Source organism: Aethalodelphis obliquidens, unplaced genomic scaffold, assembly GCF_003676395.1.
Source record: "Aethalodelphis obliquidens isolate GAN/ISIS:26980383/991018 unplaced genomic scaffold, ASM367639v1 scaffold3, whole genome shotgun sequence".
NCBI lineage: Eukaryota > Metazoa > Chordata > Mammalia > Artiodactyla > Delphinidae > Aethalodelphis > Aethalodelphis obliquidens.
In genome coordinates this window covers 22,201,251-22,218,336 of record NW_020837947.1, presented here as the reverse complement: position 1 = coordinate 22,218,336, position 17,086 = coordinate 22,201,251, and the positions used below count along the sequence as shown (strand labels likewise).

Below are 17,086 nucleotides of genomic sequence, written 5' to 3'. Positions count from 1 at the left end.
ATGGAGAAATTAAAACCTTTACAGACAAGCAAAAGCTGAGAGAGTTCACCACCACCAAACCAGCTTTACAACAACTGCTAAAGGAACTTCTCTAGGAAAGAAACACAAGAGAAGGAAAAGACCTACAATAATGAACCCCAAACAATTAAGAAAATGGGAATAGGAACATACATATCGATAATTACCTTAAATGTAAATGGAATAAATGCTCCCACCTAAAGGCACAGATTGGCTGAATGGATACAAGAACAAGACCCATATATTTGCTGTCTACAAGAGACCCACTTCAGATTTAGAGACACATACAGACTGAAAGTGAGGGGATGGAAAAAGGTATTTCATGCAAATGGAAACCAAAAGAAAGTTGGAGTAGCAATTCTCATATCAGACAAAATAGACTTTAAAATAAAGACTATTAGAAGAGACAAAGGACACTACATAATGATCAAGGGATCGATCCAAGAAGAAGATATAACAATTGTAAATATTTATGCACCCAACATAGGAGCACCTCAATACATAAGACAAATACTAAGAGCCATAAAGGGGAAATCAACAGTAACACATTCATAGTAAGGAACTTTAACACCCCACTTTCACCAATGGACAGATCATCCAAAATGAAAATAAACAAGGAGACACAAGCTTTAAATGATACATTAAACAAGATGGACTTAATTGATATTTATAGGACATTCCATCCAAAAACAACAAAATACACATTTTTCTCAAGTGCTCATGGAACATTCTCCAGGATAGATCATATCTTGGGTCACAAATCAAGCCTTGGTAAATTTAAGAAAATTGAAATTGTATCAAGTATCTTCTCCGACCACAATGCTGTGAGACTAGATATCAATTTAAGGAAAAGATCTCTAAAAAATACAGACACATGGAGGCTAAACAATACACTACTTAATAACGAAGTGATCACTGAAGAAATCAAAGAGGAAATCAAAAAATACCTAGAAACAAATGACAATGGAGACACGATGACCCAAAATCTATGGGATGCAGCAAAAGCAGTTCTAAGAGAGAAGTTTATAGCAAATCAATCCTACCTTAAGAAACAGGAAACATCTCAAATAAACAACCTAACCTTGCACCTAAAGCAATTAGAGAAAGAAGAACAAAAAAAAACCAATGTTAGCAGAAGGAAAGAAATCTAAAAATCAGATCAGAAATAAATGAAAAAGAAATGAAGGACACGATAGCAAAGATCAATAAAACTAAAAGCTGGTTCTTTGAGAAGATAAACAAAATTGATAAACCGTTAGCCAGACTCATCAAGAAAAAAAGGCAGAAGTCTAAAATCAGTAGAATTAGAAATGAAAAAGGAGAAGTAACTACTGACACTGCAGAAATACAAAAGATCATGAGAGATTACTATAAGCAACTCTATGGCAATAAAATGGACAACCTGGAAGAAATGGACAAATTCTTAGAAATGCACAACTGCCAAGACTGAATCAGGAAGAAATAGAAAATATGAACAGACCAATCTCAAGCACTGAAATTGAGACTGTGATCAAAAATCTTCCAACCAACAAAAGCCCAGGACCAGATGGCTTCACAGGCAAATTCTATCAAATATTTAGAGAAGAGCTAACATCTATCCTTCTCAAACTCTTCCAAAATATAGCAGAGGGAGGAACACTCCCAAACTCATTCTACGAGGCCACCATCACCCTGATACCACAACCAGCCAAGGATGTCACAAAGAAAGAAAACTACAGGCCAATATCACTGATGAACATAGATGCAAAAATCCTCAACAAAATACTAGCAAACAGAATCCAACAGCACATTAAAAGGATCATACACCATGATCAAGTGGGGTTTATTCCAGGAATGCAAGGATTCTTCAATATATGCAAATCAATCAACGTGATACACCATATTAACAAATTAAAGGAGCAAAACCATATGATCATCTCAATAGATGCAGAGAAAGCTTTCAACAAAATTCAACACCCATTTATGACAAAAACCCTGCAGAATGCAGGCATAGAGGCAACTTTCCTCAACATAATAAAGGCCATATATGACAAACCCACAGCCAACATCGTCCTCAACGGTTAAAAAGTGAAAGCGTTTCCACTAAGGTCAGGAAAAAGACAAAGTTGCCCACTCTTCCCACTCTAATTCAACATAGTTTTGGAAGCTTTAGCCACAGCAATCAGAGAAAAAAAGGAAATAAAAGGAATCCAAATCAAAAAAGAAGAAGTAAAGCTGTCACTCTTTGCAGATGACATGATACTATACATAGAGAATCCCAAAAATGCTACCACAAAACTACTAGAGCTAATCAGTGAATTTGGTAAAGTAGCAGGATACAAAATTAATGCACAGAAATCTCTGGCATTCCTATACACTAATGATGAAAAATCTGAAAGTGAAATCAAGAAAACACTCCCATTACCATTGCAACAAAAAGAATAAAATATCTAGGAATAAACCTACCTTAGGAGACCAAGAACCTTTATGCAGAAAATTATAAGAAAGTGATGAAAGAAATTAAAGATGATACAAATAGATGGAGAGATATACCGTGTTCTTGGATTGGAAGAATCAACATTGTGAAAATGACTCTACTACCCAAAGCAATCTACAGATTCAATGCAATCCCTATCAAACTACCACTGGCATTTTTCACAGAACTAGAACAAAAACTTTCACAATTTGTATAGAAACACAAAAGACCTCGAATAGCCAAAGCAATCTTGAGAACGAAAAACGGAGCTGGAGGAATCAGGCTCCCTGACTTCAGACTATGCTACATAGCTACAGTAATCAAGACAGTATGGTACTGGCACAAAAACAGAAATATAGATCAATGGAACAGGATAGAAAGCTCAGAGATAAACCCAAGCACATATGGTCACCTTATCTTTGATAAGTGGAGAAAGGGCAGCCTCTTCAATAAGTGGTGCTGGGAAAACTGGACAGGTACATGTAAAAGTATGAGATTAGATCACTCCCTAACACCATACACAAAAATAAGCTCAAAATCGATTAAAGACCTAAATGTAAGGCCAGAAACTATCAAATTCTTAGAGGAAAACATAGGCAGAACACTCTATGACATAAATCACAGCAAGATCCTTTCTGACCCACCTCCTAGAGAAATGGAAATAAAAACAAAAATAAACAAATGGGACATAATGAAACTTCAAAGCTTTTGCACAGCAAAGGAAACCATAAACAAGACCAAAAGACAACCCTCAGAATGGGATAAAATATTTGCAAATGAAGCAACTGACAAAAGATTAATCTCCAAAATTTATAAGCAGCTCATGCAGCTCAATAACAAAAAACCAAACAACCCAATCCAAAAATGGGCAGAAGACCTAAATAGACATTTCTCCAAAGACGATATACAGACTGCCAACAAACACATGAAAGAATGCTCAACATCATCATTAATCATTAGAGAAATGCAAATCACAACTACAATGAGATATCATCTCACACCAGTCAGAATGGCCATCATCAAAAAAATCTAGAAACAATAAATGCTGGATAGGGTGTGGAGAAGAGGGAACCCTCTTGCACTGCTGGTGGGAATGTAAATTGATACAGCCACTGTGGAGAACAGTATGGAGGTTCCTTAAAAAACTACAAATAGAACTATCATCTGACCCAGCAATCCCACTACTGGGCATATACCCTGAGAAAACCATAATTCAAAGAGTCATGTACCACAATGTTCATTGCAGCTCTATTTACAATAGCCAGGACATGGAAGCAACCTAAGTGTCCATCATCGGATGAATGGATAAAGAAGATGTGGCACATATATACAATGGAATATTACTCAGCCATATAAAGAAACAAAATTGAGCTATTTGTAATGAGGTGGATAGACCTAGAGTCTGTCATACAGAGTGAGGTAAGTCAGAAAGAGAAAGACAAATACTGTATGCTAACACATATATATGGAATTTAAGGGGAAAAAATGTCATGAAGAACCTAGGGGTAAGACAGGAATATAGACACAGACCTACTAGAGAACGGACTTGAGGATATGGGGAGGGGGAAGGGTAAGCTGTGACAGAGCAAGAGAGAGGCATGGACATATATACACTACCGAACGTAAGGTAGATAGCTAGTGGGAAGCAGTCGCATAGCACAGGGAGATCAGCTCAGTGTTTTGTGACCACCTAGAGGGGTGGGATAGGGAGGGTGGGAGGGAGACGCAAGAGAGAAGAGATATGGGAACATATGTATATGTATAACTGATTCACTTTGTTATAAAGCAGAAACTAACACACCATTGTAAAGCAATTATACTCCAATAAAGATGTAAAAAATATATATATATATTTAGCAGGATTTTAGTTTTAACTGAAAAATTATACAATTACCTTAACAGAAAATTGTATATATAGTGATATTTAGATTTTGAGTGATTTAAGGAAATATTAATAAAGGAAAGAATATAGTTATTAGATAATTTAAATAGAAATTTCCCTACTTGACACCAGAACAGTGTTCTAAGAAGACTGTAGAACTTTACTCCAGAACTTTGTGATTTTTGTCTTCATATGTGTAACTTCGCACCCTGAGTTTATTAAGTAATATTTTATTAATTAAAGAGAAGTCAATATGGTTTTCTAAATCTGAGGTCAATATAAAATGAACTAAAAAGTATTAGAAGTGTTCAAACATTTATCTTTATTTTCTATGTCTTGATTTCATTCACTAATAATAAATTATCCTAAAGAAAATGTATTCTCCTGTCCTGTGCAGTGAGGTATGCCAAATCATTCTATTTAAAACATGATACATTTCATTAATATGCTTCTTGGCAAATTGCCTGGAGAGGAGAAACAAGTTCTAATTTTTAAGTACTCTAGACAGCTTATTATAGCCTAGGCTGAAATACAAAACAAATGCAGGGAGATCAAGTACTCCTGAAATTCAGCATGCACTTTCACATGGTCCTTACTGATTCCAAGAGATTTATTTGATTAAACACATAAGCAGAAATAACACTGCTCTTCGTTACTGGCTATTTGGGTAAATTTATGTTTTTAAAATAAGTTAGAAGTGTACACTAAATTCAATTTCCTATTGAATTTTATTTAGTATCTGCAATATACCACATATTTGTTTGACAAAATTCTTCCTGCTTTGAGGTGGAGAAGTTTTAGTCATTGAAAACCATGAACTTATGTGGATGAGTAAGTCTAATGGAGAAAGCAGTAATACTAAATAATTTTAAAAATACTAAATAAATAAAAAAATACTAAATAATTACTAAATAGTAATACTAAAATAATTTGTGGGTTTTTTCCTCCTACTTCTGCATTCTCATAACACCATGGTTTTTTATACTCTCCTTTCTTTCACACACGCACGTAAAGAAACATGCAAAATGGGGGAAAAAAGGATCATACTGTTGAGGGCTTACACTTCTTGGTTTGAAGAATGCAGCAGAATACCACACACTGAAAGCAAATAGATAAAATTCATAAGAAAATTAGAAATTTTAAGCCTAGACTCATGTTTACCATTAAATTTTTGCAACATATGCAAACAACAATTTGAACATTTAAGTGCTTGATTTTCAGATTTGGTTATCTACAATGCCAAAATACCTCAAATGATTACAGGTTTCCCATTTCAACTAATTCTGTTAAGTACCACTAAATATTTTGTAAAATATAAGTGGGTCCCTAAGTGGGTTACATTTATATTATTCTTCTACAATGAGTAATAATGGATAATTATTATCTGTTTATTGCCCAAGAGGAGAATTAGTTCCCAGAAATAAAATCCTGGTTAAATTTTGCTGTACACTACTACAAGTACAAATTACCCACAACAGATTAAGACTTGGCTTTGTGTATAAGAAAATTTCCTGCTTGAAATTTTGGGAAGACACAACATATGGAAAAAAATAGAGCTCTTAAAGTAACTTGGTAAAATAATTTAGAAAATGAAATGGTGTAAAATGCTGTAACCACAGTATATAAGTAAGGGTTCCTCCAATAACCATTAAAGATACAGTTATAATCGGACTTTCTTTAGCACTCTTATTTTCTTCTGTTATAACATTACAAAAATGGCTTTCTGCACTAAAACTGGGCACACCTTGCTCATATCTATTCACTCACACCTTGCTCCTTGTTCAAAAAAGTCTAAGGAAAACATGCACACATGCTAATTTATTTGAAGTTGAAATGCACATGCATTTCATTTCTCAGAAACTTAGTGGAAATAGTTCCTCAGTGTGCAATGAAGACAGTAATAAAATATGAGTAAGTGGAAAATTGTACTTGTTCAAAATCCACTAACTATTTTACACCTCTATAGAATTACAAACATTTAAGATATGTTCTAACAAGCAAATAGTCCAATAAAATATATGTTTTGGTATCAAAAGGTGTTCCATTAATTTTTATTATTTCTCTTCTCCCTTTTTTGCATAACATGCACAAAACGGAGAAAGAAATGCGGGGGCAGAAACTGTGTTCCCACATTGTTATATATGAAATTTATTTCTGTAAAAGTATTCACATGGGTGACCAGAATTTAAGCTATTATCCTTACCCCAGAATGAGAAAGGTAAGCTCAGAGAACTATTCTTTTTTGTCCTTTATTATCAGGGAAGCTCTACATTCCAGGGAGGAAAATTTGCATGCTTATTTCTTCTTCCAGTGAATTATCTGATTTCCAGTTTCCTGACAGTATTGACTATAGATAAATTACACAAATTTAAAGTTAGATAGATGAGAGTTCAACACCAAGCTCTTCCATCCTTTACTTATCTGCTTACTAATCCTCAGTTCCTTCACCCATAGAATGGGAACCAGAATCATGCCTTCCTTATGAGCTGACATGAGGCATTCCTGCAAAGGATATACTACAAGATCTGCCACATAGTAAATGTTTAACAAATTTTATTATTATTTTACTACATGCGAAAGATGACTTTAAAACATGATGATAGAAACTATATTTCCTGAACATGTACTGTTATGCCAGGCACCATGTGAGTACTTTACATGCATTATCTAACTTGACCCTTACAACGTTTTAACCCATTTTACAGACAAAACAATTAAGGGGAGACATTCTCTAGTCCCAAGCATTTCAAAGATACTATATATTTTTTTATCTCCTTTGAACTACTCTAGGCTTAAAGAGGAGATTCAGAGAAAAAGACGTAGCCTATATCTACGTTAAAAATAATAATTTGGTGAGAAATTTCCCTCCATTATGGCAGATATTACCACATTAGACATAGCTTTTTTCCTAATACTTCCATGAATTACAATACTACTAGATGAAATTATATAAATCAATTCATTGATTGTGTTTTTTAAAGATCTATTTCACCCTACATTTTTTTTTTTTGCGGTACGAGGGCCTCTCGCTGTTGTGGCCTCTCCCATTGCGGAGCAAGCCTCCGGACACACAGGATCAGCGGCCTTGGCTCACGGGGCCAGCCGCTCTGCGGCATGTGGGATCCTCCCAGACCGGGGCACGAACCCATGTCTCCTGCATCAGCAGGCAGACTCTCAACCACTGCGCCACCAGGGAAGCCCCACCCTACATTTTTAAACAGATTTGGAATCTGGCATTTTTGTTCCATTTCTGGCTAATAATCGGTTTGATTTGTTTCTGTTGTATGATTTCATAGATAATAAATTTGAAGCTTATGTCCTCTAACTTCATTCCTTAATAATAATAATAAAAAATTTAAATGTCCAGAAATAAATAGAAATATTTCACAATATATGTACAATAACTATAAATAAGCTAAGTATACATAAGATCTGATCAAGGCCAAAGTTAAAACTCTAATTTTAATATGAACCAAATCTCACGTGTGTGAGTATATGTGTGTGTGTATAAGGCATGAAGTTTTGTTTGACTTGGAAAATATATGATAAAAGTAAACATTAAATATTTACTTCATCATGCTATATATAGTATGATCATATATCATAGAATATATACTAATATAGTAACTCTCAGGTTTCTATTCCAAAGAAAGGAAATATTTGAAAAAATTGTGCGATTCACAGAACTCCTTGAAAATGAGAAATCATAAAAGTTTAGTGAGTGAATTAAAATTAGAACCCAGTTGTAGAATGCAACAGTCAGATTCACAAAAATGTCTGTACAGATAATCCTCAAACTGCTTAATTCATGAAGAGAGCTCTAAGTATTGAGCATGTCTCCAAAGAGCAGGGCTCAACATTAAGAGACAGTCTGATTTTCAGCATTAATATAAATAGTAACCAGAAAGAAAATTCTAAAATGCAGTCAAAATTTTGATAATATTGATAACATTATGTAATCAGATATGTAGCTATTGTTAAAATTCTTTTTTTAAAAAAAAGGAAAATTGAAATTTGTGGTGCCATTATTACTCCATTAGTATCATTACAGAAAAACATTATAAACAAAAATTTTTAATGTTTTTTAATAAAATAAAAATTTTCTAAGATATTTTATAAATAAATATTTTTTCATTCTTAAAAAACAAATCAGATATCAGAGTATATGTCAATGTTATTCTCTTAAACTTTAAATTATTGTATCCTTATAGTTAAGATGTATGTATGTCCTTTTAGTTTCTCATATATATAGCATATGTGAAACTAAATACATATGCAATGTATTGTGTATGTATTCATATATACAGTCTAATATAGTATATATTTATATATATAGTGAATATATACTGTATAATATGTATTCCATATATCTGAAACTAAAGGGACATAGGCACATCTTAACTATAAGGTCCTGGTAATTTAGAGCTTGAAAGAATAATATTGTTATGTAATCTGATATGCATGTATCTTGTAGTTTTTCATATATACCTATTTCTACCATCACATTATTAACAAGGAGAATGGTTCTGCATTGACCAAGGATTCTCACCCAGAAACCCATGGTTCTTTAGATTTTAATGGATGAGACTTGAAAGATTTATAAAATACCCAGAGTCAATATAAAATTTGTGTGCGATATTTTACACCTCTCTGATGAGTGGCTTTCCAACTTTCCTAAAGGTTAAGAACAACTATCAGAGTTAGAAGAAAGTCAATAGAGAAAGAAAGAAATTGAGAGATGATGGAATAGTGGGTGCATGCACCATGGTATGGTGTCTGGTTTTTAAATCCTACCTCTCCCACATGGCTGTGGAATCCTCTTTAGGTTTCTTTATTTTTTGTTTAATTTTAATAACAATTGATGTTTATTAAAATGGAAAATGTTTTGTTAATTATTTGGATTCCAAATCTTGCAATATTGCAGATAAGGACTCATTAATGTAATATTAAATATTGACAATATATTAATAAACTATAACTTATTCATCAAATTACAGGTGACATGAAAACATTAGGGATTCATGTTTTGTTTAAGTCTTTCCTTCCAGGTAATTGTTAGGTGAGTAATAGTGGATGAACTAGGACTACTACTAATGTTTGACAAATGCTACTAATGTTACACTGTATAAGTACGACATATTACCTTGTATATTTTTTGAAAGACCATCGTAAATATTTTAAATGTTCCTTGTTTAAAAATTTTAATCCAAAATTATTCAGAGATGACTGTGATACTATGCAGAGTAAACTTCCCAAGTAGATTTTATATACACATGTCAGGTGCTATTGCAAAAAAAGGATGGTTGAACTCATTAAATGGTTGGACTCAGCAGAATTACGTATATCTCATCACAGCTACACAGAATGACCCAAATATCCAGAGATTTAGCAATGTATACAAAGATGGTCATGACAATTTCTGAGTCATAGTTTTACAGTTTAGGACATATGATACCTATTTTACATTCAGATCATATTCAGATGATATCTATTTCACTATGCATAATACAAATGTCATCATACATTTTAATCACATACTGAGAAGTTACAGATATAAACTATTTCTATAAATTATGATTAATCATAAAACGATTTGCTCCACCTTTTGAATTTTCTATTAGTTTATTCAAACAAAGGAGATATATACAGGCACTAGTTATGAATAAAATTCACCAGGAAAATATGACTTGTATTTCAGATATTTGGAGTTTGAATATTATACTCATTGAATCACTGAGTCAATGAAGAAATTTATTTCATGCTCCCGAATAAAACAAATTTAAGATAAATGTGCTAGGTTGGCTCTAGGAACAACTTCAATATTGAAGCAATGTTGACTTATATGCATATAGCAATACACATATATTGCTTTTTGAATCACTTTTAATGTGAGTAATACATATATTTTTAATGTCATTTAAAGTCTTGTTCAGTGAAAAATGGCAACTCTGTTGACTTGCCTTTTCTGAGTCAATCATGAAACTGTTTAATGAATTAGCTGAGATATAGTAAGAAAGAAAACGTTGTTTAGTTTTGCTTTACTCAGTAGAGATACGAGAGTAAGTTCTTTTCAGGTAGTGAGTTGAATGGCCAAAATCACTAATGTGATGGCACAAAATCACATGTGCCATTTCCTACTTCACATTGTGCCCACTAAGTAATACAGATTTGGTCACCATGTTCTTAGCATTTTTTTTCAGGGGTGTCACACGCACTGCGGAGGAGCTGAGTAGGTAGGTGCTTGATCTCTCTCGATAGGACTTCCTTCCACAACACAGCTGGCTATTGAAGTGCCTCCTGAAGCTTTCACTGAGCAGATAAAGAGTAAATGGATTGACACAAGAACTGCAAAAGCTCAGAACCCGGGCCACTAAGGTGACAATCATGTGGCCTAGAGATGGGTCAATCTCATTATAGTTGAAAGACCTATACATGTAAAGGATGTGATTTGGAAACCAGCAGAAGACAAAGCAACACACGAAGACCAGCACAATTTTGGCCAGGCCTTTCTGTGTTTCCATCTGCAAATATAAGGAAATAGTCCCACTGATTAAAATGAAAATGGAGGCAGCCACATTCTAAAACACATCATGGTACAAAAGATGTAAAACTTAACATGCAAATGCATCCAAAAGCACAAAAAGGATTTTCCTAGTCAAAGTAATGATTTTAACAATTTGATGAAGCCTATTTTGGTCACTATACTAATTTCACTTTAAAATATTTGATAGTTTATAAATGGGTATGTCTTCATGTTAAAACTGTGATCTTGAAAATTTTCTTATTTTTAACTCTTTTTCCTTTGCTTAACGTCTTATTGTGATCACTATAAATATAAATCATTTGTTTGTATTAAATCCATTGAATTAATAAACCACAGAATATATTCAAGTTTAGAAAATTTTTAAATCAGACTATTTTAAATAAGAAATACTGATCTATTGAAAAAGGGCATGACTTTTTTAAAACTCTTATCCACAAAAAAAAAAAAAACAAAACCTTGAGATTTAATTTAAACCCCTGACTCTCATAAATCAAAATAACCTGACATAATTGTCATTTCTATAAACATTACTACGTTCGGCTGCCTAACCTTAAAATAAAAATAAAAACATTTTCTATCTTTTCATAAAATTCACCTCCTATGTTTACTGTTTTATAAGAAGGTCTTCAGGACTGTGATAAATAGACAAAATTCAAATATGGGACATTAATCGTTTTAAATCTAAAAATCATTTTCTAACATCTAGAGTCCAAAGCTTAGCTCACATTTGTCTAATTTGTTTGAATATTTAAATAAGGCAACATGAAAGTGAAAACATAATTTATTAAGATATTTATAGTAGACAACATATTTTCTGAGCTAAAACTATTGGTAGTTAACTAGAATATACCAGAGAAGTCTGGAAAGGTTTAGGACTGAAACAGATCTGACACTGGGGAGTAAGTAGTAGTGAATGGTGACAGTAAACAAAGGTGCAAGTGAAAAGGAATCTAGTTCAAGAAGCAGAATGTGGTACTCCAGATGTATACCAGCGGCATAAATTAGGCAACTTGGCCTTATAAATGAGGTGGATGTGAAATTTACATTACTAAGCACAGTCCTCCCTAGCAGGTGGAGCATAGGTGCAAGAATTTCGCAGCAGTCTATACTTGGAGATTCAAATGTATAGGCAGGCTGTTAGCTTTGAGATTACTTCTTGGCAGATGTCAAGCCCAGTTACCCAGCCAGAGTTTATAAGTCCCAATAGGGAAATTCACATACACACACACACACAAAAGTCAGAACTAAGACCACTGAAAAACAAAAAAGTGGAGGTGGGGAAGGTCAGAGGAACTCAACTTTAGAAACCAAAGCAAAAACTCAGATACCCAAACTGAGACACAAATTGGATCACAGGGCTCTGAATAAAAGGATTGTATATAAAGGGAAAAGTACAGTGAGCCTGTGACCCAGACATTTTTGCTTCAATGATGCCAGGTATTGAGGTAATAAATATATTACTTTTTCTAATAATTACTTTAATGACTGGTATTTTTTAAGCCTTAAAGCAGATGTGGATCACTGATGTTTATGGACATCAATAAATAGAGGTCACCATCTGCACAGGAAAACCTTAACCAGATTTAGTGCCCAAAGCCCCAGCCTGTGCCTCCAGCTACAGCCCATCAAATTTTAATCATCTGTGATTCAACTCCCCGTACCTACAGAGCCCTTTGGAAGAAGTTCCTCACTAGGAATGCACAAATGTACAACTTGAAACTGTCTCATAACTGCAGTATTTCCATCTTAACGCAACTGGTTTTACCTTACATTAGTACTATGTATTCTTTAGAGAAGAAAAAGTACATAAGGTGCAGGTCATAGTTTTAAAATTAGTATGTAATATTTATTTATCGGAAAAGCTATAAAGTTGAATTAGATCAAGTCCTATTTCAGCACCAGCCCACCTTCTGATCACTCTCACTATTGCTCTGCTGCCCTCTGTTCCCAGTCTCTCATTTTGGCATCTTAGCCAAACCTCATCCCCGGACCCCAGCAGTGTCCTACAGTCCTTTCCTGATGCGTCCTTCCCCCAGACTTTCTGTCATCTTTAGTGAGCTAATGGGAGAAGAAAAAATAATTGAATAAATATATACTTATAATGTGAAATTCTTTTCTGGTTTGTTATGTGTTTCTTTGCATAAACATTTGCACATAAAGAAAAGCCACCAGAGACATTAATTTCAAATGAGCCTAGGCCCAGATGTCAGATAAGCTGGACCTCAGTGGGCTTTTAGAGCTAACACATGGCCACATATTAGAGAACCCCCAACATCCCTTCCAGTTCAGGCTAGTGCATGTTCCAGTGCCCTTCTGACTGTTCTAATCATTCCTGATAGTGAAAGCCCATGAAATAGAACTCAAAATAGCACCTAATGCTTCTGCCCAGCTTGCCCCCAACACACACACCTACCAAGCTTACCTGTTTTTTGGTAATGTTCATTGTATTCTCCCAGAAGATTATGTATACTTTTAATTAAGTCCTTGCAATATGATAATAATAAATACTAATAATAACAAGTGGTATAAGGAAGTAGACCGAGAAGAGGAGCACTGAATGAATCTTTGGATGTAATTCATCAATCTGAGGATAGGGTATACACGCCGTGAAACTGCCATTATCCAAGCCACCGATGTGCGCCACTTGGGAAAACACGGCTTCTGGAACAGCCAACAGCACCGAGACCACCCAGATACCCACTGCCTTCACACAGGTCCACAGCACTGCCCCTGATGTCTGGATACCCATGGGTTTTACAGTGGCTCTGTACCTGGGCAGATAATACATTTCAAATTACTCTCTTAAGAAAGAAAAATTAAAGAGAGAAAGGAAAAGAGAGAGAGAGATCTTACTAAAAAGAGAGGTGCCAACACCCCATTATTCCCAGGCTGTTACGTAGTGTGAGGAATAACTAAGATCCTTGGTGTCTCTCTGTCTACAAGTCATTCTACTGCTTATTAGCACAGAAGACATGAAGAGAAAAGCAAATATTTTAAATTGTCATTTCCCAAATTGCAGTAATTTGCTTACCTCCTTCACAAGTATTTTCTAAATCTACACGTACTACAAGTATCATTGTATATTGAATATTTTTATTTAAATACTTTTATTTCCAAAAAATCTATTACTACTGAAATTGATATAATATACAATAACCATAAAATATAAAATGTTCACAAAATAGTATTATTAAAATTTACCTGGATACTCTTCTAGAGCTTCTGAGGCTGGGTCTCCTACTTTTTTTTCTTAAGGACATTAAGAAATCTTAGAGGCTAATCCAGACTGGGATTTTCTCCCTAATTCAGTCATAAGGACGAAAAGAACTGAAAATGGAATAACATTCTGTCTTTACAGTTCAAATTTCTTTAATGTCAAGACCTCATGCAGTCTTCTCTCCTCCCACCTAACACCATCATAGTGGTAAATGAACCACACTCCAGGATGCAATGGCTTAAACAATCCAAGCCTCTGTACCTCATTCAATTACACATGACTATTAAGCAAGGTAATAAAAATACAAACCGAGCAAAATTGTATATAAACCTCAAATTACTTATATCTGTCTTTAAAAGTATTTCAGGTTACAGTATACCTAGGAGGTTAACAAGATACAGCAGAAAGCGATTTTAGTCAGACAAGTCTGCACTATTATCTCATCTCTGATATCCTTCGGAAAATCACTTAAGATCTTTTTCTTCATCTGTAAGGTGGGGATAAAAACACCACCCTCAAAGTTTTGTGATTAGAAAAACTGCATAGAACACCTATTACAATGCCTGGCACCTAGCAGATATTAACCATGCCATGACCCTGTACCTTCTCCTTATTTACATTTGAATTAGTCTGATATTCTAAAACTTCATAATATTTCAAGCTACATAACAGGCGGATAAAGTCTCCTTCTGAGGTTCTCTAAAGATGTGTCTCATTGCCCACGGGAGAGGAGCAGCCCCCAGCCTCAATACCTTTCCAAGGGGAGCCTCTAATGCAATTTTAATTATTTTTAAAATAATGATTTTCTTATATTTTTTTCAAGCGTCACATCAGTCAATTTTAACTCCTTTTATTCTAATTCCCAGATACAGTCTCTCTCCTTCTCCTCTCCTCCTCTCAGCCCTTCCTTTCTCCCTCCTCTCCCCAGGTACACTCCCTGCCCCTCTTCACTGCTTTTCTAGGCCACCCACAGTTACCTATGCCCTTACCTGTGGGTGCTGAGGGCAGTGAGAGTGAACACGGACACCCCCACGGAGGTGAGCTGGATCACCCGGATGAGTTTGCAGCCCACCTTTCTGAACATCCACTCGTCAAAGAAGTAGCGGGATTTGTTACCGTATGCTAACACATATATATGGAATCTAAGAAAAAAAAAACAAAAGGTCATGAAGAACCTAGGGGTAAGACGGGAATAAAGATAGACCTACTAGAGAATGGACTTGAGGATATGGGGAGGGGGAAGGGTAAGCTGTGACAAAGTGAGAGAGTGGCATGGACATATATACACTACCAAACGTAAGGTAGATAGCTAGTGGGAACCAGCCGCATAGCACAGGGAGATCAGCTCGGTGGTTTGTGACCACCTAGAGGGGTGGGATAGGGAAGGTGGGAGGGAGGGAGACGCAAGAGGGAAGGGATATGGGGACATAATGTATATGTATAACTGATTCACTTTATTATAAAGCAGAAACTAACACACCATTGTAAAGCAATTATACTCCAATAACGATGTTAAAAAAATTAAAAAGAAGAAGAAGTAGCAGGAAGCATCCACAGGGACGCAGGCGATCAGCAGCAGCACGTCCCCAACGGCCAGGTTAGAGATGAAGATGCTGGGGACTCATGGCGCTGTTGGTGATGAAGATCTTCACCAGCATGATGTTGCCCAGCAAGCCCACTGTGATGATGAGCAGGTAGAGGGACGGGATCACACAGCGAATCACGAACTCCGCAGTGGTCCCGTCCGGGGCGGGTAGGAAATCCCTTTCCAAGACCTCTGGAACGAAACCTCTCTGATTCACGCCCGCGGTCCGGGAGAGGTTGGAAAGAGACTCGGGGGGCATGGTCTCTTTCCCAGGAGAGTCCGCTGGAGTTTTCATGCACCCAGGTGCCTTGAAAAGTGCAACGCACTCTTGGGCTTAATGGATTTCCCTCTTGCCAAGTTTACCTCCCGCGGGGATCGCGTCACACCGCCTTGTCCCGAGGAGGACCGGGCCGGGTGAGAAGACTGGCCACAGGCTCCAGCCTTTCACTTTTAGAAGGGGCACGCACATTGGCTCCTGCTGGCTCCGAATTTAAAAAAAAAAAAAAAAAAAGGAAGAAGTTGAGTCTTTGTTCCAGTCCTCAATGGTTTGTTCTCGCTTATAGATAGCGGAGAACAGCCTTTTTGTGAACAAAGATTTATCCCTCTGGAATTAATTAAAATACCTGCCAGGGCTTCCCTGATGGCGCAGTGGTTGAGAGTCTGTCTGCCGATGCAGGGGATACGGGTTCGTGCCCCGGTCCGGGAAGATCTGACGTGCCGCGGAGCGGCTGGGCACCCCCGTGAGCCATGGCCGCTGAGCCTGTGCGTCCGGAGCCTGTGCTCCGCAACGTCCCACAGCTTTGCTCTTGTTTCTGCAGTTCCTGCTGTATTTTGTGGGATTGGAGGGGCTGAGTCCTCTCTCGCACACTGCCTCCCTATATAGATCTATTCTTACTCACCTCCGAGTAGGAGACACCCCAGACAGAAGTCTGTGAACCTCTGAAGATTTGGGGGCTGAGCTGGTGAGTCCCTGAGGCTCTCGCACTGAATTTAGGAAAGAAAAGGAGTGACAAAAGAGGAAGTAAATGAATGGAATTCCCTCCCTACTTTTCTTCCTTGATCCACTTTTCTCACCCCAAATATAGAAACTTTCCTACTGCTGGCATATTATTTTTTAACTTACAGTTTATTGAAATATAGCATGCATAAGGTATACAATTCTTAAAAGTAAGTTCAGTGTAACCACCATTCAGAATCTACAGTCTAACCACTATCCCCTAATGTCACCACTATTCATTCTGCCTTTTATCATCTAAAGTTAGTTTGCCTGCTTTTGAGAATCATATAAATGAAATTATAAAATGTTTAATCTTGTGTCCAGCTTCTTTTACTCAACATTATAGCTGTGAGATCCACCCACATTTTTGTGTGTAGTATTTTTCATT

General features: G+C 36.0%; 1 protein-coding gene across 1 annotated transcript; it reads right to left on the bottom strand.

Annotated features, from left to right (window-relative positions):
* Positions 1–10,393: 10,393 nt before the first annotated feature.
* NMBR (neuromedin B receptor) lies at positions 10,394–15,960 on the bottom strand. The gene is given in 6 exon segments (XM_027080476.1): positions 10,394–10,880; positions 13,327–13,378; positions 13,381–13,670; positions 15,106–15,225; positions 15,664–15,738; positions 15,740–15,960. Coding segments are annotated over 6 exon segments (1,245 nt in total).
* Between the last annotated feature and the right edge of the window lie 1,126 nt (positions 15,961–17,086).